Source organism: Apus apus, chromosome 1 (genome assembly GCF_020740795.1).
Source record: "Apus apus isolate bApuApu2 chromosome 1, bApuApu2.pri.cur, whole genome shotgun sequence".
Lineage (NCBI taxonomy): Eukaryota > Metazoa > Chordata > Aves > Apodiformes > Apodidae > Apus > Apus apus.
In genome coordinates, this window is record NC_067282.1 from 125,999,025 (window position 1) to 126,026,861 (window position 27,837).

The following is a 27,837-nucleotide window of genomic DNA, read 5'->3' on the forward strand; positions in this document are numbered from 1 at the left end:
CCGGCTCGCGGGGAGCCGGCCGGGACGGCGGGGAGGCCGGTGCTGCCCGCGCTGCCTGCGGTCCCCGCGGTCCCCGGGCCGCCCCTGGGCGCGCAGCATGCGGTGCCCGTGAGCGGCCGATCACTCTCGTGCAGAGGCGGCCGTGCCCGTGCGCGGCGGGACGGAGCCGGGCGGCGCGGCGGGCAGGGCCGGGGCGGCAGCAGGTGGGGGCGGCGGCGGGGCGGGCGGGAGGCGGCGTGGCAGGCGGCCAGGGGGAGGGCGGCAGCCGCGTCCCGTCGCAGTTTGCTCCCGTCAGTGTGTGCGTGAAGTGTCCGCCGGTGCTACGGGCCGGGTTCTGCTTTCGGTCTGGTGAGGGACGAGCCACGAGTTCCGCGTGACGGGCTCCCTCGTTGCGGCGGCGATCAGAGCTGGGCGGGCGGGAGCAGCCGCGATGGGCCCCGCGGGGGCGGCCATCGGGTTCGGTTCCGCCGAACGGGCCGCGCGCGGCCCGCCCGTCCAGCCGCACTCGGGCCCGTTCCCTCTGCCGGCGTCTGGAACTTGACTGAAATCTGCGGTAGGAGAAGCATAGAGTAGTCTGTGGGGCCGCTGCGGTTGGCTGCTGCAGTCACTGCATGTTCCCCACTTGTTTTAGCCTGAGCCTGAAAGCCAAATCTAGATTTCATGGTTGTCTTCATTACTGCCTCTGTGGTTGAGTCTTACATAGGATGTCTCAGCTCCCTTCTTCCCCCGTGTAAACAGAAGAAAACTGTTCTGTGAAGTTGCGGCTTAGCATTATTAAACACTTTCAGATTCTCAGGTGAAGTTGTACTAGAAAGATAACATAAGATTAAGGCACTTGAACAAACAGAGTCCGACTATAATCTGAGTGGCTCTTCCGTGCAAGCTTCACATGAGAGCTGCAAAGAGGATTGATTAGAGGACTGGTAAATAACTGTCTGCCGATTTGCTTCTCAGTGCCATGCAGTAATGAACAATGGCTTACTTCAGGGTTCAGCCTGCTGGGCTCTGCTCTGATTGAATCAATGCTAATTACTGTGCTCAGCAGCAAAACTTTTTGTGGTCCTGAGGCAAAATTCAGAAAAGAACCCCAGATCACCCCAGTTAATTGTCTTTCACTATGCAAGAGGTCATATTTCATGTTCTTGGGAACTGAGAAATGTTTCCAGATTTTGATTTCTCCTTCTTGCTGTCAGGACTGCAAGGAGGAAGTGGCCAATCATTGACTCTGTGACCCTGAAGTTAGTTTGCAGGGGGCTGAAACAGTTAATCCTCTGTGTTCTTTGTGGTATGTGTTTAGGATGTCATCACCTTGCTATACCTCTGCTGTGCTGGTACTCTTTGTGGCCCTTGCTGTGGGTGTGGAGGCTGAACAGGCAAAAGAAAGGAGCTGTGATGTTGTTGGTGAGGAGGGCAGCGAGTCACAGATGGAAAGAGCCCTGCTGAAGAAACTAGAGCCCCTGAGCCAAATAAGGTATAGTAGGACACCCTACAGGCCTCGGGGAGCAAGGGGAGGGGAAGATCTGGGGCCAGACTGCAGCATGGTCTCCCCCATTAGTGCAGGCTGTGCCTGGCTTTCAGATCTCAGGTGTCTGCTGCTCTCAGCACCGTTCTTTGTAATCCTATGAGCTGTCTTTGCTGTCCTTTCCCTGCTGCAGGTTTAATGTTACTGTGGAGAAAGGCAAAACAGAGAACTATGTCTACCACTTCAGGGTGTGCAGGGAGGTCAACACCTCCATGCATGATTTTGGTGGCCTGGTGCAAACAGATAGACAGAGTGGAAGGACCACAGTGATAGGAAGAATCAATGAAACCCAGGTCTTCAATGGAAGTAAGATTTAACTTCTATTGTTCAGTAACATCCATTTGCCTCCTGATCTGGATTTGCAGCCTTTATTGTTTCCCACTTGGCAGGTGACTGGATCATGCTGATTTATAAAGGAGGTGATTCATATGGCACGCACTGCAGTGGTGAGAAGAGAAGAGCTGTGATAATGATTTCCTGCAAGCAGGGAGCTACAGCGGTGAGTGACTCAGAAGGCAGGAGAGGAGCAGGAGGCTGCCAGACACAATTTTTTATAAGCAGAAAAGTCTGAGGAGGCCACAGGGCTTTCTTCTGTCCTCTAGTGTCTGTTGCCTAGCTGTACCAACAGTGATAAAACTGTCTTCTGGTGAAGTTCAGTACACCTGGCCGTGTTTTCACATTATTTAACTTTCCCCAAATTGCAGAGTTCATTCAGCATTATTTCAGAAGAGCGGGAAAAGGAGCAGGAGTGTTTCTACCTCTTTGAGATGGACAGCAGTGTGGCTTGTCCAGCTGAGGATTCCCACCTCAGTGTTGGCTCCATTCTGCTGATCACGTGAGTCATTGGAAGAGCTGTTTGTGTCTGAGCCATAATCTCCAGTGCCATTTGGAAACCCAACAAATGCTACACCAGACTAGATAATTGTAGTGTACCTATCCACAGCCACCATTAGATGTTACTGAGCCTTGCAGGCTTGTTGGACAGAAGCTCTTGCTTAAGGCATGATGCTACAGAGCTACTCTGTTCCCTGTAGACATCCTCCTTCATTGTTTACGGTCAAGTGCACTGAATCCTGGTAGATACGAGTTTCTAAAACGGTACAACAGCTCTTTGCCAAAGCTGGGAATTGAGACCAGGAGCCTTAGGACTAATTTTCTTAATTTGTGCTTAGAGGCACTACTTTCTGAAATGCTGCTGAAAGCTTTATACTAGCAGATCAATATTCTGGGGACCTTTTCTGGTCTGTTCTCTATTTATAGCTCTGTTCTGGAGTGGTGGTCAGCTACTGGCTCCAGTTCCAGTCTGAGGCAGATAGCTGGCTTGGAAGAGGTTGTTTATAGCATTTTCTCAGCTCTGATTTTTAATTCTGCCCTCCAGGTTTGCTTCAGTGATTGCAGTCTACATCATTGGTGGGTTCCTCTACCAGCGCCTTGTAGTGGGAGCGAAGGGCATGGAGCAGTTTCCTCACTTTTCCTTCTGGCAAGATCTGGGCAATTTGGTGGCGGTGAGTGAAAATCCCAGCCTGGCCCATATGTTAAGATGGGAGAAAATGACATCTGCCTTGTATTTGTGGACTTTGTCTCTTGTTTAGTCTTACCACCAGGGTGGTGTACTTTGAGGCAGAAGATGAGGCTAATCAGGTTTTTTGGGGTTTTTTTTTGAGTACTCTATTTTTTAATTCCTTGCTGAGACTGATTCCATCACAATATCCCGTGATTGCCGTGTAACAGACTAGAACATATGCTCACTAGTGGCTAATGCTTTCCAGGTAGGAACGTTCATGTCTGACTCCCTGAAAACCCTTTGTTTGTCACTGTAGGCAGTGCCATTTATCATCCATCAGGTCTCAACCTGATGTTGCTGCACACTCTTAATCAGCAAGCCCAGAGCTTTCAAGACTGAGTAGGATGCTTGTATGTGTGCTCCTCGTCGAGTTTTGGGGAGCTGTTCCAGACACCACAAGGATAGGCATAATCCCTTAGCAAAAGAGAAATCTCAGAAGCTGCTTTGCTTTGGATGCTGAGTCAATTGCTTACAGTGTGATTCCAGTACAATATCCTTGTGCTTGTAGGATGGCTGTGACTTTGTCTGCCGATCTAAGCCTCGGAATGTGCCGTCTGTGTACCGTGGTGTGGGTGATGATCAGCTGGGCGAGGAGTCAGAAGAACGGGATGACCATTTGCTATCAATGTGATAGCCTTTCAACATTGATTTCTTTTCTCCCCGCCTCCCCAGTGCTTGTTTAGCTGGGTGCCTCCCAGCTAGTTCTCCTCTCACTTCTGATTTTCTTTACACTATTCGCTTTTGCCGTCTCTGGTGTGTCAAGTCCCACTGATGCCTCTGGGTGCCAACAGCACTGGTCACTGATGGCATGTCTTACGAACATAATGCTGGTTTAGGTTTTTAAAAATGCAGCAAAACTAGGGAGGGAAAAAGTGATGAGAGCTGAGTAGAAGACAGCGAGAAAGCAGTATGAGCTTCAGCTCTGAGCAGAAATGGGAGATGAATCACTGAAAGGAAAAAAAGGGCCATGGATGGGTGCAGAAAGAGGAAGGCTGTGGGTTAAAACAGCTGAGAATATAGAAGGGATCTTTTGTGTCTTCCCTCCCATAGGGTTTACAGGATCCCTAAGACACTGGAATTATTTTTCTTTTAATGCAATTTCAGCTTTCCTAGCTTCTGCACTGTTTCTGCCAGTGCAACCTGCACAGTGTTCTATGCCCGACTCTGTGGGGTAGAATAGGCATTAGCACCCCACCCCTGCAGTGTTGTTTTTTTTCCTAATGGCAATATGTTGAAGAGTATGCACCAGTTTCTTTCAACAGATGTAAAGGAATGCATGCCATCCTCTCAGACTGGGGAGTGGCAATGCTAGAAAACTATAGGAGCTAAATATAGCCTTATGACTTTCCAGTTCAGTCAAAATACTCCTCAAGCCTTCTCACTCACTGAGAAGCAAAATGAAATTACGTGCTGCTAAGTAAAGGGAATATTTGTTGAAACCAAAACCAGTATCAAGGCAAATTGAGACAGGTAGCTGCCACAAATTCTATTGCAAGCTTCTCAAGGTGACTGCCCACATGGCTCTGTCACTGTCAGCACTGATTTCATGTTCCTTGTTTGGCAGAGGACATTCCCATAAAGCTACCAGATTTTATTTTTATAAAAAAGGAACCACAGAAGCCAAGAACAAGAATGCTAACACATTAAAAACTGCATAAGGGACTTTTGTGCTTACAGGGTCAGCTTTCATAAATCACTTGACCCTTAGCATGGTGCAGACCAGTCCGAAGACACTTGCCCTGTGCAGATGGTACTCACATACATTGTCTCACATTGTCTGGGAGTGAGAGAGACATTCTCCTGGGATCCTGGTGAAAAGCAGATACAGCTGAGTTGTAAAACTTACTGGGAACCTTCAGAAACTTGGCACCTTGATTCCTCATTGCTTTTATGTGAGGGGCTAGACTCTAAGCCATCCCATTTTGCCCTATTGTAGACTGGCTAAGACCTGTCCTCAGTCTTGAGGACATGGACTGTGGATAAGCAAGCCACTATTTTAACAGCACAGTCCAGACAAGACTTGTGTATTTTTAATACTGCCAAAACAGTCTGAACAGTGACACTGAGGGAGAACGGGTAGCCCTGCTTTCTTGCTGGGTTTAGAGTGGGCAAACAATTCCTGCTTTCTTTGACTTTTGTTACAGTCTCAGTCTTTCTTGTAACATGGGAAAAATAGGAAGCTACTAAGTCTGTTGTTACTGTTTTTCATGGTGATGTTAAGGTAATTTTTTTTGTACAAAACACAACTTTCAAAAATAAAATTAAAAAAAAACCTGCTGAAGTGTTCTGCTAAAGTAATAGGAGCTTTCTCACTTACCCAAATGTGAAGGGTCCTTAGTGTGTGCCTTGTGCCTGAACTACTCTTATTGTTAGTACAGCAGTTTTTTGCTGCCATCTTGCATCACTGCAGTTCCCCTTGGGCTTAAGAGAGAGGGCTATACACATCTTTCAAAACTGAAACTTTAATAGCTCAGGATGCTCTGTATTTTTCTGCAACAATAAAAATCAATAGTAACTTTTTGATGAAAGTTATGTATTTCAAACACTAGGTTAAGGTTCAAGTTGGGGAGGGAGAGTAAAAAGCAGCCAGACCTGCAAAGCCTGAACAAGCGTTTTTTTATTAAGAATATTGAAGATGAAACGAAGCCTTCCCCTTTAACTGAAATAAAATCTGTTTCTCAGAAGTAGCTAGTAATGTGGACAGGCTAGATGCCTTGCCTGCCTACGCTGCAAAGGGTCAAACTAAACAGTTCTATCATACCCAGCCTGCGATGGATAAAATGGTTTAAAGGGTAGCCTTCCTTTCTTGATTGCTGTTTGTTAGATTCTAACGTCCCTGTCCCTGCCCCCAAATTTCCTCAGATCAAATAATATAATTGGTGCCAGCATGGGCAGCTTCCTTTAGGAAGCTTATTTTCATTCAAGAAGCCTCAGAAGTCTTCTCTCAAGGCAACAAGGATGTCATTCAAGTGAGATTCAACAATACAGTTAGGACTAGGAAGCTGTTACCATATTTTTATCCATGTTTAAGCACTCTCCCTCTTTCTTTCTAACATGGGTCAATAAAGAGCCCATTCCAAAGATAGCTAATGTTTTCCTACCTATTCTATTAGGCCTCCTCCCATGCCACTACAGCTTTCCAGCAACAGTAGGTGCTTTCCACACAGAACAGTCTTAATTTCACTTAAATATTCACATGAAACTTCTGAAAACAGAAAAGCTGAGACACATGGTTTTTAAAATTATCTTGCTTTCAGGTATTTGACTCTAGGGGCACCTTTCTCTTCACACTTTGTGTAATTTCTTCCTGTTTGTTTGAAGCAGAGGTGCTTCTGGAAGAACTCTGCCCATCTTTTCACCTTTGGCAATCTGATTACAAAATTTCTGAGTACCACATTTGGTCCTTAAAATAACAACCCAAACCTGTGGAGGCCAAAAGGGAAGGACTTTATAATGTAATTCTACCCCTTAAAAAGGAGGAGGAGCATTAAAGCATTAGTATTCAATTGTTGGAGGGTATGTTTTGTTTGGTTTTGTTTTTTTTAACTGAGGAAGAGAAATATTTGTTTTACAGCAGCAACAAACAAACAAAAATAGCCTGAGGCAGGTGATACAACCCTGCTAGCTTAAACTTTGTCCCATAAGCTCTCCTGAGGATAATGAAGACAGACAAAAATAATACAAATGGATAAAAGAACATTTAAAAAAATATTAAAACCCCAGCCCACTTTATGAAGAGCCTTGGCGCTTCTGGACACTGCTTTGGATCTGTAAATTATGCTCTAGCATAATGAGGAGACAAACCTAGTGCTGCAGGGTTCCCTAATGTAAGATATTCCCTCTCCCCTTGGATTTTTCCATCACCTTGTCATAAGTACTCAGGAGAAATACTCCTCTGACTGGTTCAGAGAGGAGCATCTAGAGTGAGTAGCTGCCACAACACTTGTCTTCACAGCACCTCTACAGTAAAGGTAAGGCAGCTCCTATTGCCATGGGCCTTCAAGTTTGGTAAGCATGCTGGAATGGCTATTAAACCCAGTTCGTAAACAGCCTAGGTGTTTTTCTTAAAAGAGTGGAACAGCAGCAACTCCTTTTGCTCAAATTCTTGTTTGTCCACCTCTGTTACTTGGAATTTACTAGTTCCCCTTCCTAAATGCCCCCAGCACAGCTGCTCCTACTGTCTGCATGGGGCCAGCTCTTACTACACCTCAAGTTCTGGCATAGCAAGATTCAAAGCTAAGATCTAGCAGACCTGCTGAAGCAAAAAGGGGCAAGGGCAGTTCCCTTTCAGATACCTGCTAAGACAGAAAGAGATCCTGTCTTTTGTGGTATATGGGAGAGGTGTATTTAAAATCAGGAAGAAGGAAAGATGTTTCAAGGTCCCAGGTGGGACTGTTCCTCCCCCATGTAGCACCATTAAGAGACCAAGGCAAGGGCTTGTGCATGGCAATTTCAATCAGTTCACTTCCTTCTCACTCTTCTTGAAGACAAACCCAAAGGGGACTGCCCCATTCTTCCCCACTCCAGCAGGATGCTCCAGAACTGGCAGCTGCCCTGTGGTCAGAGTAAAAGTGAGATTTCTGGCTTCAGAGCTGTTAGGTCTCCTTGAGGACATTGATCTTGGCACAGATTTTGAGAGCTGGTCCCAGCTTGATGTTCATGGCACTCATAAGGTGTTCCTCCTTCAGAAGCAACAGGGCCTGGCCATCAATCTCCTGTGACCGAAACTCCTCAGCAATCTCCTGGCACCCTGTGAAACCAAAAAAGAAAAAGCACTGAGAAACAGATGTGCCCTGGGCACTCCTCTCATTCCTACTCTTTGGATCTCTGGTAGGTACAGAAAGCAAGGTAGGTATCTAACCAACTCCCTTCCCTACTCTACTACACAGTCTGCCTGAGAAGTACCACTCATCCATCTGTATGACATACTCCAATCCGGAAGCATTTACAGAAGTACAATAAAAGCACTAGGCACCACTGACACTGCTTTCTTTCAGAAAGAAAGCCAACAAATATCCTCATGCTACTGGATCACAGGATCTTTACTTCACCTTGCAATGATGCAATGAATTCATACACTTCCTCCACACTCCAACGACTGGGATTGCTGGAGAGGAAGACTGGGTTGATGCCATGTAGATCTGGGGTAGGTGGGGCCATACTAGAGTTTGCCAGGTCCCTCTCTCCATGACTGGCCCTTACTGACAGGGGTCCTGGAGATGTAGGAGACAAAGCTTCATCATAGCTGGAGTTATCAGAGCCTCGACTTGAGTCTTCTTGGCCCTACAAGCCCATAGAAAAGAGGGGAAAAAAAGGTGTTTTGTAAAAAATTCACAATTACTAGATGCAAAACAAGACATTGGGAACAACAGAAGTTGTCCTGACAGTCTGGGACACCCCTCAGGCTGTTGGTTCAGGGGCAACTGACGCAAGAGCTCCCTGATGCCAGAAAGGGGAGACTACTCTTTCCTCCCTTCCTCTTTCTTCTCCCAATCCTCTGCCAGTCTGTTCCTAGTTCTCACATCAGCTGTGAAATTCATTCAATTCTTCTATAATCTGATTCAAATAATTCATGTGGAAGAATGCTAATAAAACAGGGAAAATGGATTGCTTTCTACCAAGGCTGTCAGCTGATCTGACTCACTGAGACCTCCAAGAGGTGGGATTGAACACAGAGTCAACAGAACACGTACAAATGTGAATCCACCTTTTGCAGCTGATGAGCAAGTAGAACAGCTCACTGTGCCTTCTGTAACATCTGCATCAATGTGCACTTAACATGTCCTGTACAACTACATCCACTGTGAGAAAGTGGTACATCCAGCAGTGACAACTTTCACACACAGAGGCAGACAGGACTATTTCCTTACCCTGTGGCGCTTGCCCTGGATCTTTGTTCGAGCGATTTCAGAGCTGCTGCGCCGTGGTCCCCGCCTGCGCACACGAGCGTAGTTAGCTTCCTGGAATTCCTTCATCTTCTTTCTCTGCAGCCGGAACTGATGGCTGCAGCTGACATTGTATCTCAAGTAAGTAGAAGGAGACAAGCAGTTAGGAAATAGCAACTATCTACACCTACTGTTTCTCCTTGCTCTAGATAGGGATAACACTGCTCTTTATCATCAAATTCTGTTCCTCCTCCTCCTAAGACTTCCCCTTGGAAGGAATCAGTCCAGACTTTTGAAACAAGCAATATTTGGACACAAGAGTCTTGATCTAACATCTGAAGTGTCAATTAAGTCATTCCCCTAAGGGAAAAAAGACCCGTAACAAGCACTCTGCTATCAGCAGATTGAGGGAGGTTCTCCTCCCCCTCTACTTGGCCTTGGTGAGATCTCACTTGGAGTACTGTGTCCAGTTCTGGGCTCCCTAGTTCAAGAGGGACGGTTATCTACAGGAGAGTCCAACGGAGGGCTACGAGGATGATTAAGGGACTGGAACACCTGCCTTATGAGGAAGGGCTAAGAGACCTGGGGGTTTTCAGTCTATAAAGGAGAAGACTGAGGGCTGGGCAACAATAAGGCAGGGACAATTTCTTTTCACTTGTGCCCTGTTATAGGACAAGGGGCAATGGTTTCAAACTCAAGCACAGGAAGTTCCATGTCAACATGAGGAAGAACTTTACTGTGAGGGTTACAGAGCACTGGAACAGGCTCCCCAGAGAGGTTGTGGAGCCTCCTTCTCTGGAGATTTTCAAGACCTGTCTGGATGCCTTTCTGAGTGATCTGCCCTAGTTTGGTTTGGTTTTCTGGTCCTGCTACGGCAGGGGGGTTGGACTCGATGATCTTCAGAGGTCCCTTCCAACCCCTAATATTCTGTGATTCTGTGATCAATAGGAGACAGCAATGACAAGTCTAACTTCTCCCCAGGTTTTTTCCTCAATGGTCCTTCATGTCTTTGTCTTGTACCAATGCAACAGACAGCTACCAGTATGCATTTGTTTAGTCAGTAAACTTGACTGAGAAAAGGTTCTTTGGAGCCCAAGAACTCCCCCCTTCCCATTTCATTTTCTGAGCAAGTCAGAAATTCTGCTTACACTTCACTACATTCACATCCCCAAACAGAAGCATTCGCAAATCATTTAGAGTCCTAAAGGATCTCTGTGGTCAGTGCATCCCATGGAGGCAGGATCAAATGTACTGAAGTGTTGTACACAACCTAGAGGAAGGGGCATGTGCTTGATTCCAGAGAACGTATAGTCAGAAAAAAGGAAGATTATGTCTTGCTGTTACCTTTTAGCACAGGTCATGGAACAAAACCTCTTGGAGCCACGGAACTGAGTTGCTGGGGCATACTTCCCACAGTATTCACACTTCAGCAAGTTTGCCTTCTTATCAAGATCTAGTGAGATACAGAGATAAACACCAGTTGATCTGAACCAGATCACCTGCAATGATTCTCCATTCCACTGTTTTTCTGAGCAGATTCCAAGCACCATTCTCTACTGAATCTACTAAGTAGTTAGGTTGGGGAAGAAGCTGGGGAAAGAGAGTCAGAAGCTCCACTAATTAGGATATTTAACAGAGCAGTTTATTTCTCATTGTCAGTACTGTTTCACTGAACAAGGGAAAAATAGCATATCTCGCATTTCCTACAAGGCTGTGAGGGCAATCTGCATCACTGCACTCTCTGCTGTGTTCACACATCCTTTACAGCCTTCATTGTCATTAGGGGGAAATGCAGTTCAAATTCTCCTGCTTACTACTGACATAGTGTGTGTTAGATCAAATCAACAACAAAGTACGGCCTTCTGGCACTCAAGAAAAGGAGATCCTAGGTTCATAACTTGAAGATTTATGGAGTTAGCAGGAAGGCAAGTCCATAATGTATAAAGTCAGTAGTACAACATCAGAGAGCAGAAACCGTAACACTAGCTCGGCCTCCTAGTGCTGAAACTCACCAATAGAAGCATTGTCCTCTCCTGGAGAATTGCCGGACAGGTTTTCACTCTGGCCAGAAGGAGCCTTTCCCTGCAGTGGTTTCTCAGACTCTTTCAGCAGCTGAGAGCAACCCACCTGGACAGAAAGAGAACGTTTGGCTCATCAGAAAAGGATTCTGTGTCCACCACCTTCTGCAAAGTATATGCCACTCGCATCTTATTACAGCTCAGAAGAACCCTTCTGCCTACTAGAGAACTAGAGATGCTGAACAAAGTTATTCTTCCTTCCCGACTCACAGATTTTTTGGTTCATTCAAAGACTAACAAGTCCTAGCTGTCTTGAATGTCCTGCAATTCCACGTAACTATATTTCCTCTTATTTGCTTTAACGTAACTTCCTGCTTTTTTCCCCTCATTAAAAACAGAGAGAAGAACCTTCTTATAATTATTGCTTTGGGGACTGTTAGAGAAAACATTTCCAGTCACACTTGTTTTACTCCTTCTAACCCACCCGCTTTAATGCTCCCTCTTTCCTGTCTGTGTCTCAGGCTATAAATACTGAATTGGAATACAAGGAAAGAAACTCCTATCCAAAGATGGAAGACCACTGTCCTCCTGAGAGAGCATTATAGCTCCTTCCCCCACAGCAGATAACCCCTACCGGAAAAGGCTCTGCTCCTTCCTGAATGACAAAGCCTTCAATGATGTGTGTGAGGATCTGGGGCTTCACAATGGCTTGTGGAGGTTTGGAGTCTCCCATCTGTCGTGACACCATTGCCAGGTTTGGGGTGAAAGCAGAGGTGGGGGTGACTGATGCTCCTTCACTTGAGGTGGTGTTTGGGGTTGCAATGGCAGCAGGATCAGATTTCTCTGGAAAGTTAACACAAGTTACCTTTACTTCATCTATTTCAAATTGAATACAAGATCAGATCATTAGCATACACAAGCAGAGTTCTCCTTTGTACCTCACCTCCAAGGCCACTCTTCTCCTCCATCCTTTTTGGGCTGTCTCTCACAGGAGAGGACCTGGCAGGCAGGAGGGCAGTGACACTGGGTGACTCCTCCTTCTCCTCCTCTGACTCTGCCTTGCGCTTTACCGATAAGGTCTGAGACTTGCCCTGCGTAAATAAAGAGAAACCTGTAAGCAGGGAGAGGAGCTCCAAAGCCAAGAACAAGACAAACTGAAGGCAAGCAGAAGATGCACCCTTCTCTGCTGCACTGAATTTCCAGCCTGGTTGGAGACATTCAACTAGTGGTGTTCTTCAGAGGTCAGTACTGGGTCCAGTCCTGTTCAACATCTTCATCAATGACCTGGATGAGGGGACAGTGTATCCTCAGCAAGTTTGCTGAGGGTATGGAACTGGGAGGATTGGCTGATTCATCAGAAGGCTGTGCAGCCATACAGTGAGATCTAGACAGACTGGAGAGCTGGGAAAAGATGACCCTAATGTGGTTCAACAGAAGTTAAGTGTAGACTCCTGCACCGGGGCAGGAATAACAACATGCACCAGTACAGATTAGGGGTTGACCTGCTAGACAGCAGCTCCATGGAGAAGGTCCTTGGAGTCCTGGTGGACAACAAGTTACCCATGGGACAGCAACATGCCCTTGTGGCCAAGGCCAATGGTATCCTGGAGTGCATTAAGAGTGTATCCAGCAGACCAAGGGAAGTTCTCCTCCTCCTCTACCCTGCTCTAGTGAGACCACATCTGGAGTACTGTGTCTAGTTCTGGGCTCCCCAGTTCAAATGGGACTTGGATTTACATGAGAGTCCAACAGTGGGCTACAAGGATGATTAAGGGACAGGAACACCTGTCTTATAAGGAAAGGCTGAGAGATCTGGGGCTGTTTAGACTAGAGAAGACTGAGAGAGGATCTTATTAATGTATATAAATATCTGAAGGGTGGATGTCAAGAAGGAGGGACCAATCTCTTTTCAGTCATGCCCTGTGATAGGATGAGGGGCAATGGATGCAAGCTAGAGCACAGGAAGTTCCACCTCAACATGAGGAAAAACTTTACTGTGATGGTTATAGAGCATTGGAACAGGCTGCCAAAAGAGGCTGTGAAGTCTCTTTCTCTGGAGACTTTCAATACCCATCTGGATGAGTTTCTGTGTGATCTGCCCTAGGTGATCCTGCTCTGGCAGGGGGGTTGGACTCTATGATGTCTAAATATCCCTTCCAACCCCTACCATCCTATGATTCTATGATTCCTTCTTCCAGAGATGCCTCAGCCTCCCTCACAGTACATACCTCTTCTTAGGAGCATTTGCATAGCAGAGAGCAAAACTTCAGAAGACGCACAACTATACAAACTACACAACTATACTTGCAAAGCTACAGGCTTAGGGATGAGTGCTTGGAAAGCTCCATGGTGGAGAGAGACCTAGAGGTGCTGGTTGACAGCCAACTTGACATGAGCCAGCAGTATGCCCAGGTGGCCAAGAAGGCCAACAGCATCCTGGCCTGCATCAGAAATAGTGTGGCCAGCAGAAGTAGTGAAGTGATTGTACTCCTGTACTCAGCACTAGTGAGGCCACAACTTAAAATACTATGTACAGTTCTGGGCCCCTTACTTCAAGAAGGATGTCAAGTTGCTGAAGCATGTCCAGAGGAGAGCTACCAAGCTGGTGAAAGGTCTGGAGATCAAGTCCTGTGAGGAGAGACTGAGGGAACTGGGATTGTTTAGTTTGAAGAAGAGGAGGCTGAGGGGAGACCTCATTGCTCTCTACAACTACCTGAAAGGAGGTTGTAGGGAGGTAGGGGTTGGCCTCTTCTCCTAAGTGAATAATGAAAGGAAGATAGGAAATGGCCTGAAGCTGAGCCAGGGGAGGTTTAGGCTGGATATTAGAAAGAATTTCTTTACTGAAAGAGTTGTTGGACAGTGGAACAGGCTACCCAGGGAGGTGGTAGAGTCACCATCCCTGGAAGTATTTAAAAGAAATGTAGACATAGTGCTTAGTGGCATGATTTAAGCAATGAATAAGTAAATTAGGTTATGGTAGGGGGATTTAAGTTATGGTTGGACTTGATCTTCAAGGTCCCTTCCAACCAGGATGATTCTATGATTCTAATGATACCACTGTGACTAGGACCTGCTGTCCCATTTCATGTTGGTACATTAATATAATACCAAGACACCGAGTGAACCTCAACGGATTTTTCCAAGAAAAAAATGAAATGGCAGTCACCCAGCAGTTTTTAAATAGGCCTTTGGCTAAATCAGATCAGTTTCAATGAAGGAGAGTCAAAACAGTAAGGGACACATGTTGGAAGAGAGCAGAATTTTACCCATTCTAAAAACCAGACAAATCTGGTGACACCATCCTGAAGTAGTCAGAGCTTAGCAACAGCCTCAGCAACTGGCTAAGTATTTCTTAACTGGCAAAGTGCTGTTGTTCCAGGGAGTTAGGCAGGCCCTAGCTGGACAATTCACAGTAGCATGGACAAGGCCTGTGGAACATGAGCCATCCATTTTCCTCTGCATAGACTGTTGCCAGGGGATCCTCTGAGGCCTAGAGTCAGTGGCTGGTACCACACACCAAGGGGTCTCTGACTCAGAAGTATCCACACCTAGTGAGGAAAGGGGAGTTGAGTTTTCATAGCCTACACAGCTCTCATCTGTCTCCTGAGAGAGACAATAAAGAGACCAATTACTGTTTGTATTTGGCTTGCACAGCAAGGTTTTGATAGCAGTGTGGCTGCAGAGGTGAATTCTGTAAGAGGACACAAGGTTCCCTCATGTCCAACAGAGCCAGTTCCAGCTGGTTCCCAGATGGACCCACCACTGGCAAAGACCAAGCCCACACACAACACTGGTAGCACCTCTGTGACAGCATATTTAAGAAATGGTAAAAAATACTGTGTGAATGCAGCCAGAGAGAGGAGTGAGAATATGTGAGAGAAACAGTCCTGCATACAGCAAGGTCAATGAAGGAGGGGAGGAGGTGCTTCAGATGCCAGAGCAGAGATTCCCCAGGAGCCTATGGTGAAGACCATGGTGAGGCAGGCCCTTGCAGCCCATGGAGGTCCACAGTGGAGCAGATATCCACCTGCAGGCCGTGGAGGACCCCACACCAGAGCAGGTAGATGCCCAAAGGAGGTTTTGACTTCATGGGAAGCTTGCAGTGGACCAGGTTTGCTGGCAGGACTTTTGACCCTGTGGGGGACCCACACTGGAGCAGTCTGTTCCTGAAGGATTGCACCCCATGGAAACGATCCATGCTGGATTAGTTCATTAAAAACTGTAGTCTGTGGGAAGGATCCACCTTGGAGAAGTTCGTGGAGAACTGTCTCCCATGGGATGGACCTCATGCTGCAGCAAGGGAAAAGCGAGAGGAGGAAGGAGCATCAGAGACAAAACATTATGTATGAACTGTCCACAACCTCCATTCCCAATCGTCCTGCACCACTTGAAGGGAGAAGGTGGAAGAGTCAGGAGGGAAGCTGAGCCTGTGAAGAAAGTATGAGGGTGGGTAGATGTGTTCTTATGTCTCATGATCCTACTCTGATTAATTGGCAATATATTAAATAATTTTCCTAAATTGAGTTTTGCCTGTGACAATAATTGGTGAGTGATGTCCCTGTCCTTATCTCAACCCATGAGCTTTTTGTTGTATTTTTCTCCTCCTCTCCTGTTGTGAAGGGGGAGTGATAGACCAGCTTGGTGGTCATCCAGCAGCCAGCCAAGGTCAACTCACCCCATTGTTGAATATATTTAGTATGTGATGTAGATACCTACCCCACTTGGGGCAGGTTCTGAGTCTCATCTATTTACTTCATGCAAGCCTTGAATGATAACACGGGAGGGAAATGCTTGTAGTCAGTAACTCCAAGGGTTGTATTTGAATTAGGATTTTTGAGAGGAAAAAGTCTCCACATCCCTTTACCCAAACCCCTTAACCAACCCATCCCACTGATCTGCACCTGGACTGCGCCTGGTGTCCTAGGAATGAACAAAGAGAATCCATATGCTATTTTTCTCAATAGTATCACTTACTGGCAACTGGACAGACTGCATGTAGAATGCTGCTGGCATCTGAGCCACAACTGGAGAGGAGGCTGGGCTCTTCACCATGTGGGCTGTGCCTTGAACTTGTGCCAAATTCACCCCTGTGGTGAGAGGAGGAGCTTCCTGTGAGGATGCTGGAGCTGCAGATGAGGACGGGGAAGCAGCATGGGCTTGGGAAACAGGCTGGACCACAGCTGGCATTCCCCGGGATGTCGGCACTGCTGCAGCAATCTGAGCCAAACCCAGTGCTTGGGCTTGGCCTGAGCCCTGCTGCCGAGTACCAACCACCTGCACTGGGATGTGTGGTGGAGGCTGCTGTGTTGCTGACATTTTAGTAGGCCCAAGCTGAGGTGGTTTGATGGGGGTGACCAGAGATTTTGACTGAACAGGAACAGGTGACTTGGTGGCTGGCTGGCAAGAATTGTCCTGCTGGAGCTGCACAGGCTGTGGCTGGGACTGCAACATAGGTTGCACCACAAGGGTCTGAGCCTGCTGCTGGCTTTGAGGTGGAGCCTGCTGCTGTGGAGGCTGAGCTTGCTGCTGCTGTTGGGTCAGAGATGGTGCTTGCTGCTGTTGCTGCTGTTGGGCCAGCTGAAGATGGGTGGCTGTGTGGAGGAGCTGGGACTGGCGGTGCTGGAACTGCTGCTGGTGATGAATGGCAATCTGCTGCTGGATTACCACCTGCTTCTGCAGGTGGATCTGCTGCTGCTGCTGGATCAGCGAGTGGGGCTGGATCTGTGTATATGTCGCTGTACAAACACAGAGTGGGAAAAGAGAGCACAAAAGTTAGCAACACTGCATCTGGGAACAACAACAAAAGAAAGGCAGTCACTGCACAGGTCTGAGTCATTAAGTTCCAAAATGTCTGACAGATTACTGGCAGAGGACATGGCGGACTAAATCAACTTTTCTTGCTAATAAAAAGGGATAAACCCTAGAAACAAGCCTCCAGGAGCCCAGAGTCTAAGAGGCATGTTGGGAAACCTCTCATCACTGGGCTTTCAAATGGCTCTCTTGTGAAAAGCCCAATGGGCTCATGTAAGAAGGAATAGGTTTGTACTTACCTGAGCTGATCAGTGTCTGGCTGGGTGCTGGTGTGGCTGTCCTGGTCAGGTTCATGCCCACCATTTGCTGTCCACCACTGTCTGTTTCGCCCTTCTTTGTGCCTGCATTTTCTGTCTCTGTCTGGCTTCCCTGGCTGACAGTCACGGCCTGGGCAGCTGCTATCGGTAATGGCTGAACAACTCCTGTGCCTTTCCTTTGGCAACTGCCAGCAGCTCCTGCAGAGGAGGTCTGGCTCCCACCACTTGTCACCACACCCCCAGAGACATTGCTGCCTGCTGCCCCCTGGCTCAAGTTGAGGGACTGGCCTGGGCTGCCAGAGGAGGCCTGAGCCACCGCCAAGGTCTGGCCTGTGCTGGTGGCCTGTGGTAAGCCTGAAGGCTGGGAGCTGCCTGGCAGAGCTGCCTTCTGAGCAGAGCCTTGGAGCTGGGTACTGGTGGCCGAGGTCTGCTGGCTCCTCACAGCTAAGTTCTGTACCTAGAAACATATAGACAAACCAGAATCTGTTTGCTTTACATAGGCTACTTGCTGCAAGTTTAGCAGAGAAGGCACAAGCAACACGCTCTATTAGGTTGCAGGCTAAACTGATGTTCAGGATTCATGTGGGTAGCTGGCTAATGTTGCAGGGCAAAGCTCAGGTGTCGCCCTCCCCAGGAAACACATTATCCTGAACCCCCTCCTGCCCCATCTCTGATGGAAGTTAAAGATCTCGTGGCACTTTCAGAGTAGCACATAAGGACACTGACATTCTCTGAGGCATGGGATAACTTTCAGACTTGCCTGCTGTGCTTTTGCATTGTAGGACTCAGTTTAGCATGTCTCTAAAAGAGCTGAGATACCTCTTTAAAGACTAGTCACTCCTTTTCAATTTTTGTGCCACCTGCCTCCTCCCCCTGTGCAGGGCTTTCCACAGAGCAGGCCCACAGATCTACTCATGGCCTGCAGCCCTTCCAACTTTACCAGTTCCTCTGCATTTTGGTTCTGCCATCCTCTGCATTTACTCCTTCTCCTTCAAATGCAGTTTTATCTTCAAGTTTGATCATTAATGACTTTCCTTCAAAGAAAGTGCTCAAGACAATAAAAGTATGAAGTAACTGGAAATCCCAAGAATGACTGGGATAGAACAAGAAAAATGGGAAGCCATGGCAGCTCCTTGACTTGAAGAGTTACTTACAATAAATGCAGAAGCCTTTACCACTGGCAAAGACTCTTCCTTGCAGAGTGACTGAAAACTAGACATAGAACTCAACAATTCTTTTTGCACAAAGACACCCGAGAAACTGTGAAAATGGGATTGACTGAGCCTATGGCTCACCCCAGAAATTTTAAGCAGAAATTAATCCCATCTCTGAAGGCAAAAAGCAAACATGTAAAAACAGTGGCAAGAGAGAATAGAATCTTCTGCCTGCACAGGGACACAGGTTGAGAATAAAACTCAGCTAAGCTGCTATACAGGGATGGGTGGAGACAAAGACCAGACTGCAGGGTGACGGAGAGCAGGGGAACAGGAAGTGGCAGGGAGTGTCACTGACCTGGTCTGTGTCTGCATGGACCCCAGGAGACTGAGTGGGTGGCACCTCCTGCTGGACAGCGGCCACAGCCCCGTTGGGCATCAGGATGAGTTGGGAGGCAAGAGGCACATTGCGGCCCAAGGTCCGGTTTACCTGCAACAGGTTCCCCAGCTGTGGCTGTTGAGGGAGGTTCAGGTGATGTGGAATGAAAGAAACGGACGGGAAGAGAGAAAGAAAGATAGCGAACCACAAGCGATTACAAAGCAACACTGGGCTGCAATGCCTTACCTTGCAAAACCCCCAACCCTCCCTGCACTGAACATAACCCTCAGGAACAGGAAACAAACACTCTTCTTTCAATCTTGGGCCAGGGCCAACTCCCATAGTCTGCCAAAGGCTGGCTGAAAGTCTGGGGTATCTCTGAATTTTCAGATGTATATCTGGGACTGGTTGAGAAACAGTGATAAAAGACATACATCCAAGACCATGGCTGCTTGAAAAGAAGATCACTATCTGTATCTAAAGTCAACTGAGAGACAGATAATATTTTTAAGTAGGTAACCAAAACCCCAGACTGAGTATATAGTCAAGCCTAATGTTTCCTATTTAGCAGCACTTCAAAGCAATTAAAAGGATTACGTATTTGTTCATGTTGATATATGTTTCTAGACTTACTTGAATTCTGACTTAGATCTCTGAGCTCAGCAGTGGTAGAAGACAGTAATTTACCACATATCTGTTCCAGCTTTGAACAAGAATAGCTTTATTTCTGTGAGCTAAATTCCAATCTAGGACATAGAATTCACATTTATGCTCTAGTAAGAAGTGCCATGGGATCTTTAACATCTATGCAGAGCAGACACAAACACGGTTCTCAACGATCACACCCGAGCCACAAAATACAAAGTTCATCTAGTCTCAAAAGCTGAGCCCAGAGTCAAACTTGTGGTTTCAGGGACATGGGCTTCCCCAGCTGAATGTAAAATACAGTGCATAATCCTTAAAACTAGAGTTAGTCCAAAGGCATTGGTAATACAAAACAGCGGAACACTGAAGTGGCTAGGATGTGGGGTTCATGGTCAGGACATATTTTGTGTATACATCTCTTACCCGGAGATACATCTGGGCCTGTGACTGATTGACAGGTGGTGAGGTGGTATTTCCAAGGAGCACAGACTGTGTCAGGGTTGTAGCACTGGGGGAACTCACGCTCTGTGACCGACTGATCAGCTGAGCTGCTGATGTGGTGGCTAGATTGATCTTCCAACATAGAAAAGCCCCGAATCATATATGAAGAGATGGAGGCAAAGAAGTAAGCACAAATTTACTTACTGGGACAAAATCTGGACATCTTACAGTTTTTTACCCATATCCCATAGGAGACCAAGAAAAACATTCTCATCTTAGAGGCTACACAATCTAAACTAGCCAAAGCCCTGGGTGCTAATCTCATTTGTATGCTGAGCCTGAGTACCCCTGTTAGCATGCAGCTGCAGTAAAAGAAATGCATCATTTTCTCCAGCCTCTCAAATAGAGGTAAAAAACCCACAAAGTAATCTCTACTATACCAACCCATCTACTCTCTGAACAAATCCCAGTTCCTCAATACTCAGTACAAAACCAGATGTCCTCTTATTCAACAAACTACTACTCTGTCCAAGAAAAAAAGGACATTCCCTTTCAAGTTGCTCATTATTCCTCCTTCTTAGAAGTCCTGATCCTTTTCTAATCCATGACAATATAACCTCAAAGCCAAAGAGAAATGAGTGTCTACCTTTCCAGCTAAGAGGCCCCTCCCACTCAGAAACCTTCTCTGGTCTCAACGCCCCCCCAGTATTGACAGCACCCCAAATCCTCAAAGTTGTCTGCATCTTGTGGATTCCCAGTATTCTTAGAAGTTGTGTTTTCCTAGCTGACTGCCTTCCTAAAAGACAAAGAGTAGGAGTAACAAGGCGGGGCAGGGGGTAGAGACTTTGGTATGTGTGTGAGGGACCAGTTACTTACAGAGGCCTGGGTGGTGGTGGTTTGTTGTGGGGTGCTGGTGTTGGGGGAGCTGGCATGTCTACTGGCTGCAATTGTAGCCTACAAGGCAGATGGACAGAGAAATGAATACCTGGAACAAATTTTTCAATCCAGCCAAAATATTTGGCTTTATCACAACACCAAATCCCATCACCATCATCTTCCATTTCTGAGAACAGGAGCATAATCTAACCACCACAAATCTGCCACTAGGCAGTTTAGTAACAATGCAATTATAGCACTCCAAGTAACCAATTTCAGAGTATAGCAGATACAGTGCATAAGGAATGCAAAGACTATTATATTTTTTTCTCCTCCTTTATGGTCTCATGGGAATTCAACTGTATGAGTTTAGTTAGTTTTGTAATGAAGATTTGTACTAAACTGGTGAGAGGATTATAATCCCTCTATGCTATAAAACTGCAGATAGGGATTTTGAGAACAATTAAATCCTGGACTAATAGCCAAGGAGGACAGCTAATGACTGAATATACTGTTACACAGACAGAACTGTATCCACATCACACACAATCAATCTTCAGCTGATGGTAAATTCTGGTAGGTGAGCCAAGTTGCTAAAAGAAGAAAAATCACTCTGCAATTATGCATCATAAAATATCTCAATTAGTATAAACATATCTCAATTAAAGAAACACCTTCCTGACTAGATAATATCTACTCCAGATCCCGCTTGCTAGTAACTTGTAACAAAACCAAAACCTGCTAATTTTGAAGACAGAAAATTCAGAGGGTACCACCTGAAATTTTGCACAAACAAGACCATGTTTATTCTCAGAGATGGTCTACTTTAATATAGTTTTTAAACCCTACTGCACCCACTGCTAATTTAACCACCCATCTTTTCTTTAAAGAAGGTGCAGAAGCTAGTCATAGGCCTCTGAAGTGCAAGTTTCCTGATGGGTATGCCAAATTTTATCTTCTCCTGATCTGGACCTGAAAACCAAATGAATCTTTGCATCAGGCTTCCAATTTACTAGCTGTTTGTATTGCATTTAGGGACTCATTGTCTCCTGATGAATCAGGATGACCTCTGTGCACAAGTCACTGTATAGAGAGAGAATCTCTGCATCTTCCCCAGAGAATGATCCAGTTCCTCTCCTTCTGCCCCTTGGCAACTCACCTGCTGGACAGCAGCCAGGCTATGAAGCTGGGCACTGCTAAGCTGCTGCTGGAGCATAAACTGATGAAAGTACTGGGCTGCATTGGGCTGTCTCTGGAGTGCTTGCAGGGCCTAGAGAAAGAGGAAAACCCGGTTGTCAAAAATAGCATGCCCTTGAGGTGTGACTGGAGAGAAATGAAAATGAGGAAACAAGTAACAGCCATGACACCTCCCTCAGAAAAAAGAAAAGTCACTAGATTAGCACATCAAAATATGTAGTACAGCTTCAAATTTGGTAACAGACTGATTTACAGGTGTATTCTAGGGCAACAGAAAGCACATTTGCAAGACTTTAATAAACTCCAGGAATTCGGGGATGTGCATGCTCACACAGGCAGACAAGTGCTCCAGCGTGGCAGGTACATGGAGGAGATATACTATATAGAGGAATTGGGATAATAAACTGAATTACTTGCTCTAGAACAGCAATCTATTAGATCACAGCATGGATTAAATCTAAGAGGCCGGACACTTGAGGAGTAACCTATAAAACATGAAGCACAGTATCCGGCTACAGGAACTAAAGACCGCACCTCAAGTATTGTGCTCAGTTTTGGGCTCCTCACTACAGAAAGGATATTGATGTGCTGGAGCGTGTTCAAAGAAGGGCAACAAAGCTGATGAAGGGTTTGGAGCATATGTTTTACAAGGAGCAGCTGAGGGAGTTGGGGTTGTTTAGTCTAGAGAAAAAGAGGCTGAGAGGAGACCTCATCACTCTCTACAAGTACCTGAAAGGAGGTTGTAAAGAGGTGGGGATTAGTTACAAGTGATCAGACTTGTAACTAATCTAACTTGTAACGGCCTCATGTTGCACCAGGTGAGGTTTAGATTGGATGTTAGGAAAAAGGTCTTCACTTTAAAGGGTTACCAAGCATTGGAACAGGCTGCCCGGGGCAGCAGTGGAATCACAATCCCTGGAGGTATTTAAGAGTCATATAGACTCTTAGGGACATGGTTTAGTTAAGGACTTGTCAGTGTTAGGTTGATGGTTGGACTCAATGATCAAAGGTGTTTTCCAATCAAGGTAATTCTGTGATTCTTTGATCAGGCTTAGCACAAGAATTTCTAAATCTGAACACACTGCAGTCCTTTAAGCGTGCTCCCACCTTGACACATGACAGCACAGAACATGAAAGCACTCACCACCGCCTTCCACTGATGCATATCCCATGACAGATCATAACCACATCTCACCTGTACTGCCTGCCGCTCATAGAGAGACATCTGTGATATCTGAGGACGGGTGCTTCCTCCAGAACTGGAGCTCCCACTAGTGGAGCTAGAGTTCTGCTCACTTTCAGTCTCCATGGTGACAGGATCCCAGCAGCTCAGGCTGAAACAGACTCAAGATCTACATTGACAGAATCGGAAACTAAGTCAGGCTAGAGAAATAACCAAACCAGATTTCAGTGCACTATACAGCTTTTACACTGGAATATCCTGGTACCAGGCTTCTTGCACAGGGGACTTCTTGCTACAACACAGAGGACAAATGACACTGAGATTCTGAAATTACCCAGAAATTATACTCATGGTTTTAATTTCTATTACCACAGACAGAAATGTAATGCACACATTCTTGTATTTTTATTGCCATGCTACAGTTGGAAGCTACAGCATCCTGATTTCTTAAAAATGCATCACGGTAAGCAAGCAGCTGCAGCTCATTCAGACAATCATTTGGTTACACACTGGATCAGTTCTCCATCAAGGCTAGTGAACCGAAGCAAATTGCACTGTGCTTCCTGTCTCCCACTGAACTTTGGCAACTTCTGATCCGCTCTTCCTCCAGTCCTACAAGAGGTGTAATTATCCCACAGCTCCCCTGTCTGACTGTAGATATACTAACTCCTTCTAATTTAGCTGCCAGCCCTCAACTATTTCTTTCTTCCAGCTACTTGCTGTTCCTGACAGACTGCAACTTTAATATTATACTGAAAGCTGGGATCTGTGTGGCAAGTTGCTTTCAGGAGGAATGGAGTCAGAAGCAGAGTGGATGAAGGGTTCACTGGCAATACTTGTGAAGGCAAAGCTGCTAAAGAGATCTTGAGAGATCTTCCAGCAGCAGAGATTTGCAGTGAACCACAGGACTGAGAAAGGTGTCTAGTGAAGGCTTTCATCAGCCAAGAGGAAGAGAACTGAGACTGAAAAGAGTGCTTAGCAGAAGAGTAATATATTGGGATGATCAGGGAGTCTCCTACAGTAAGAAACATGGGCTATACAGGGTATAATGGTACTAGGGATTCAAGTCACAAGAGGGAAATCACTGAATAACTTCAGTTATTAGATTCATTCACCCAAATTCTACTGGGAAAAAAAAAAATATCTTTTTAAGAAGTATATCATTCCATATAAGATAAAAAAAAAAGCTTCCAATAGTCTAAACAAGACTGGCAGCCTGTTTGTTTCCAACGTACCAGCTGGCTCACCTGAAAACTACCTAAGAGACCTCTAAAGGAGACACATAGGCTTTCAGGATTCTGTATCACGGGCATAGCCCCTGTATCTACACCTTTCCAAATCCAGAGATTTCGAGCTTCACAGCCCCCACCAAACACAACTTTTTCTAGGTGCATAAACAAACAGACCAGTGCAGCAGAAAAAAAGGTGCAACAGTCTCAATTGACAACATTTTGATTTTGGAAAGGTGTTAAGGGAGGCAGACTACTTTAAAGTAGGGAAACAGCACTACCACTGCAAAGGCTAAATGGCTACATCATGGAACTGCTGCTCCAAATCCACTCCTGGAAATCTGGAAAACTCTGTAACTGACAAGCAGATAGCTGCTGCTCCAGTCCTAGCTTCCCCATGCATCCCTCTGCCCTCCAGTGTGTCCAGTTCTGGAGCCCCCAACATAAGAAGGACATGGAACTCCTGGAGCAAGTCCAGAGGAGGGCCACAAAGATGATCAGAGGGCTGCAGCCCCTCTCCTATGAAGACAGGCTGGGAGAGTTGGGGTTGTTCAGCCTGGAGAAGAGAAGGCTCCAGGGAGACCCTAACTGACCACTCTTGCCCTAAGCCAGGCAACTGACAGAAGAAAAAGGTGTTCCTCAAGAATAATCAATGGGAGCAAGTACCTGTAGAATGCAGCTTCTCTTCTGAAAGTTGCCAGCCAACTCTGGCACTGGGGCTTCTTCACCCCATGTATACATGTTTCAACTGTGCACCTCTACATGTGCTTGAGATGGACTGGTCAGAAAACCTCCCCAGAAAATCACTATTACAGCCTTTATCCTGTTTGTTCATCAAAGCTCATTCCAGGCACCAACACAAATATGATACAATCCACATAAACCCACTAATGTGTCACTGGGTTAATGTCTGAGCCAGCAGCAGTGTGTCAAGGTGGCTAAGAACGCCAACAGCATCCTGGCTTGTATCAGGAATAGTGTGGCCAGCGGGACTAGCAAAGTGACTGTCCCTGTGACACTGGTGAGGCCTTGAGTACTGTGTACAGTTTTGGGCCCCACAGTGCAGAGTCCCACAGAGTGGGGAGACCTTATAGTGGCCTTCCAGTACCTGAGGGTGGCCTACAGGAAAGCTGGGTAAAGACTTTAAACAACAATTTGTAGTGATAAGACAAGAGGGGATGGTTTCAAAGTGGAAGAGAGGACACTTAGATTAGATATTAGGAATAAATTCTTCACCATGAGGGTGGTGTGACACTGGAACAGGTTGCCCAGAGGAGTTGTGGATACCCCATCCCTGGAAGTTTTCCAAGGACAGACTGGATGGGGCTTTGAGCAACCTGGTCTAGTGGGAGGTATCCCAGCCTGTGGCAGGGTGTTTGGAACTAGATGATCTTCAAGGTCCATTCCTATCAAAATCATTCTATGATCCTAACTGGCCAATGATGTCTTCAGGCACAACTCTTGTTACAGCAAGAAACAGCTGGTCAATATGCCTATCTAGAACATAAAAGCGCTAGAGAAGACTATTATCTTAAAGATCTTCCACAGGGGACAGCAACACATAAAATAAATGAAGCCTGAAAATAAGTAAATAAAGAAGGGAGAGGATACAGAGTTTTTTAAAGAAAGAATCTGTGGTAGATAATTAAATACTTCAAATGAGATTAAAATGCAAATCAGAGTGAAGTTACACACATATACCAAGTTATCCAGAAGCTCAGGTACCATTAGGAGACAACTTCTATTCTCTTGCCCACCCTCCACTTCCCTGTGCAGGTTCGTCCCAGCATTTACCTCACTTCTGGTGCTCAATTAGTTTGTTAACTTTGCAGAAAAACTACCTTAAACATCCTTTTCTGACAGTTTAGTAAATTAAATTATCTCATTTGTGAGCTAGTGCCAGTGAGAGAGAGAAGGTAAACAAGGTTCATCTTCACTGTAGAACACACTCTTACTCTTAAAAGCTGCACCAGGAGAAACCTGGCTTCCAACTTTGTGCTATTTCATTACTAAACAGCAGCACTGATTCTTAAGATACCTAGCATTTTTGTTGGGATCTCCTTAAAATCAGGTTCTGGCATAAACAGAATCCTCCTGAAACACTACTAGGATGAGAGGCATCAGAAAGTTTTGGTTTCTGCTTAGGCAAAAGGCCTTTTGGGGACAGGAATAGAAAGAACAGAACAGCTCCACGTTAATCTAATCCAATCCAAACCAGGCTGTTTCCACACAAAACAGCACAAAATTTTCACCTTCTTTCCCTTCCTCCAAACCCATCTTCCAGCACCATCCTCTTACAAAATCTAGTGATGGCTAGGCTGTCAGATCTCTTGCCTCAGCTAGCTGCTCCATGAGATAGATTCCCTACCAAAAATAAGTCTTCCAAAAGATTGGGTTAACCAGCTAATCTTGCAAACACAATAAGTAGATGCCAAGCAAAAAAATAACCCCATCCACAAACAACAGCAACAAAAAAAAAAAAAAACAACAACCCAGCGTAACAATGTGGCACTTACTGGAAATTAACCTTTGAACAACAGTTAAATTGGATTGAGCCTAACACAGAATTGCACCCTAAAAAAGCAGACACAGAGAAATAAAAGTCCTGTTAACACAATGGCAGGAATAACAGCACAGCAGAAGGGGAAGGAATGAGAAAACTAGCTCCCAGAGCAGTACAAGCATGAAAACACAGACCCACGAGAGCCTGACCCGCACTGCTGACCTCAGCACACACCAAAAACACCACGGGTGCCCTGTCTGTAAGTTCCTGACCTTTCTGAAGTGCAAAAGCAGAAGGGTCAGGCCATCTACTCCAGTCACTGAAAACTAGGCAGGAGGTAGATAGGTTCTACTCACTCACCCCAGCCATTCCCCCTGGCACGTGACTCTTGCCTGCAAAATATTTTCAAACCTTAGAACTGAATTAATTGCTTCATTCTCGAGATACAAAGTTAGTGCGCAACAGTATGCTCTGGTTTGGGGAAGGAAAATTAGCAAGACTTCTGCAGACTTCTTGGTCTGGGACTCGTGTTCTCTACAGGCCAGTCCCCAAGCCACACACCCAGCGCCGCGAAGCTGCCGGGACCCGGGACCTCCGCTCCGGGATGCTCCAGGCGCAGCAGCGACCCGGGCACCTCCGCACGACGCGCTGCCCGCCCCGCCGCTCGCCTCGCCTCGCCTCGCCTCGCCCGGGCGAAAGGCTGGGGCCGTGCAGGGCGGCAGCCCCGCCGGCAGCTCGGGCGGCGAAGTTCAGCGGGAGCGGCGGGAGCGCCCGGCCCGCCCGCAGCCCGCGCGCGCCGCGCGGCAGCCCGGGAGGCGGGGCCCGCGCGGGGAGCCGGGGGCAGGCGCGCGCTTCAGCCCCGCCGCCGGGGGGCGGGAGCGGAGCGGCGGGGGGAGCTGCTCCCGGGGCCGGGCCGGGCAGACAATAGCTGCTCCGCCGCCGCTGTCAGCTTCGAGCCCGCCCCGACCGCAGGCAGCTCTCCCCGCCGCTGCCGCCCGCGCCCGGCCTCACCTGCAGCAGCCGCGGCGCTGCCGCGCTCCGCTCCCGCTCCCGCTCCGCCGGGGCCCCGCGCCCGCCCGCAGGACCCGCGCTCCGGCGCTACCGGAGGGCCCGGGCGCCGCCGCGGACACGCCCCCTGGCGCGGGCAGCCCGGCGGGGCGGGGCGGGGCGGCA

General features: G+C 46.9%; 2 protein-coding genes across 8 annotated transcripts; one reads left to right on the top strand and one right to left on the bottom strand.

The window, feature by feature from the left end:
* Positions 1 to 11,625, top strand: M6PR (mannose-6-phosphate receptor, cation dependent). 3 transcript variants are annotated; one of them, XM_051614236.1, is made up of 7 exons: positions 1 to 203; positions 1,298 to 1,471; positions 1,656 to 1,828; positions 1,912 to 2,021; positions 2,227 to 2,357; positions 2,901 to 3,027; positions 11,511 to 11,625. In XM_051614236.1, the coding sequence occupies exons 2-7, from the start codon at positions 1,299 to 1,301 to the stop codon at positions 11,592 to 11,594; spliced, it is 798 nt and encodes a 265-aa protein (XP_051470196.1). In that variant the 5' UTR covers positions 1 to 203; position 1,298; the 3' UTR covers positions 11,595 to 11,625. The 3 variants fall into 3 exon arrangements, with proteins under 3 accessions (XP_051470196.1, XP_051470176.1, XP_051470187.1); XM_051614216.1 differs by lacking the exon at positions 11,511 to 11,625 and adding an exon at positions 3,595 to 5,606; XM_051614227.1 differs by lacking the exons at positions 1 to 203; positions 11,511 to 11,625 and adding exons at positions 324 to 348; positions 3,595 to 5,606.
* Positions 5,686 to 27,780, bottom strand: PHC1 (polyhomeotic homolog 1). Of its 5 annotated transcripts, none has more exons than XM_051614177.1 (15): positions 27,676 to 27,780; positions 22,945 to 23,101; positions 21,712 to 21,822; positions 20,553 to 20,630; positions 19,659 to 19,808; positions 18,570 to 18,725; positions 17,040 to 17,514; positions 15,964 to 16,724; positions 11,933 to 12,080; positions 11,624 to 11,832; positions 10,984 to 11,098; positions 10,316 to 10,424; positions 8,957 to 9,107; positions 8,138 to 8,369; positions 5,686 to 7,836 (listed from the first exon to the last, which is right to left on the bottom strand). In XM_051614177.1, exons 2-15 carry the CDS (start codon positions 23,056 to 23,058, stop codon positions 7,682 to 7,684), a joined length of 2,964 nt encoding a protein of 987 aa, XP_051470137.1. In that variant the 5' UTR covers positions 23,059 to 23,101; positions 27,676 to 27,780; the 3' UTR covers positions 5,686 to 7,681. The 5 variants fall into 5 exon arrangements, with proteins under 5 accessions (XP_051470137.1, XP_051470128.1, XP_051470148.1 ...); XM_051614168.1 differs by lacking the exon at positions 27,676 to 27,780 and adding an exon at positions 27,025 to 27,308; XM_051614188.1 differs by lacking the exon at positions 27,676 to 27,780 and having other exon boundaries at positions 18,570 to 18,701; positions 22,945 to 27,309.
* Between the last annotated feature and the right edge of the window lie 57 nt (positions 27,781 to 27,837).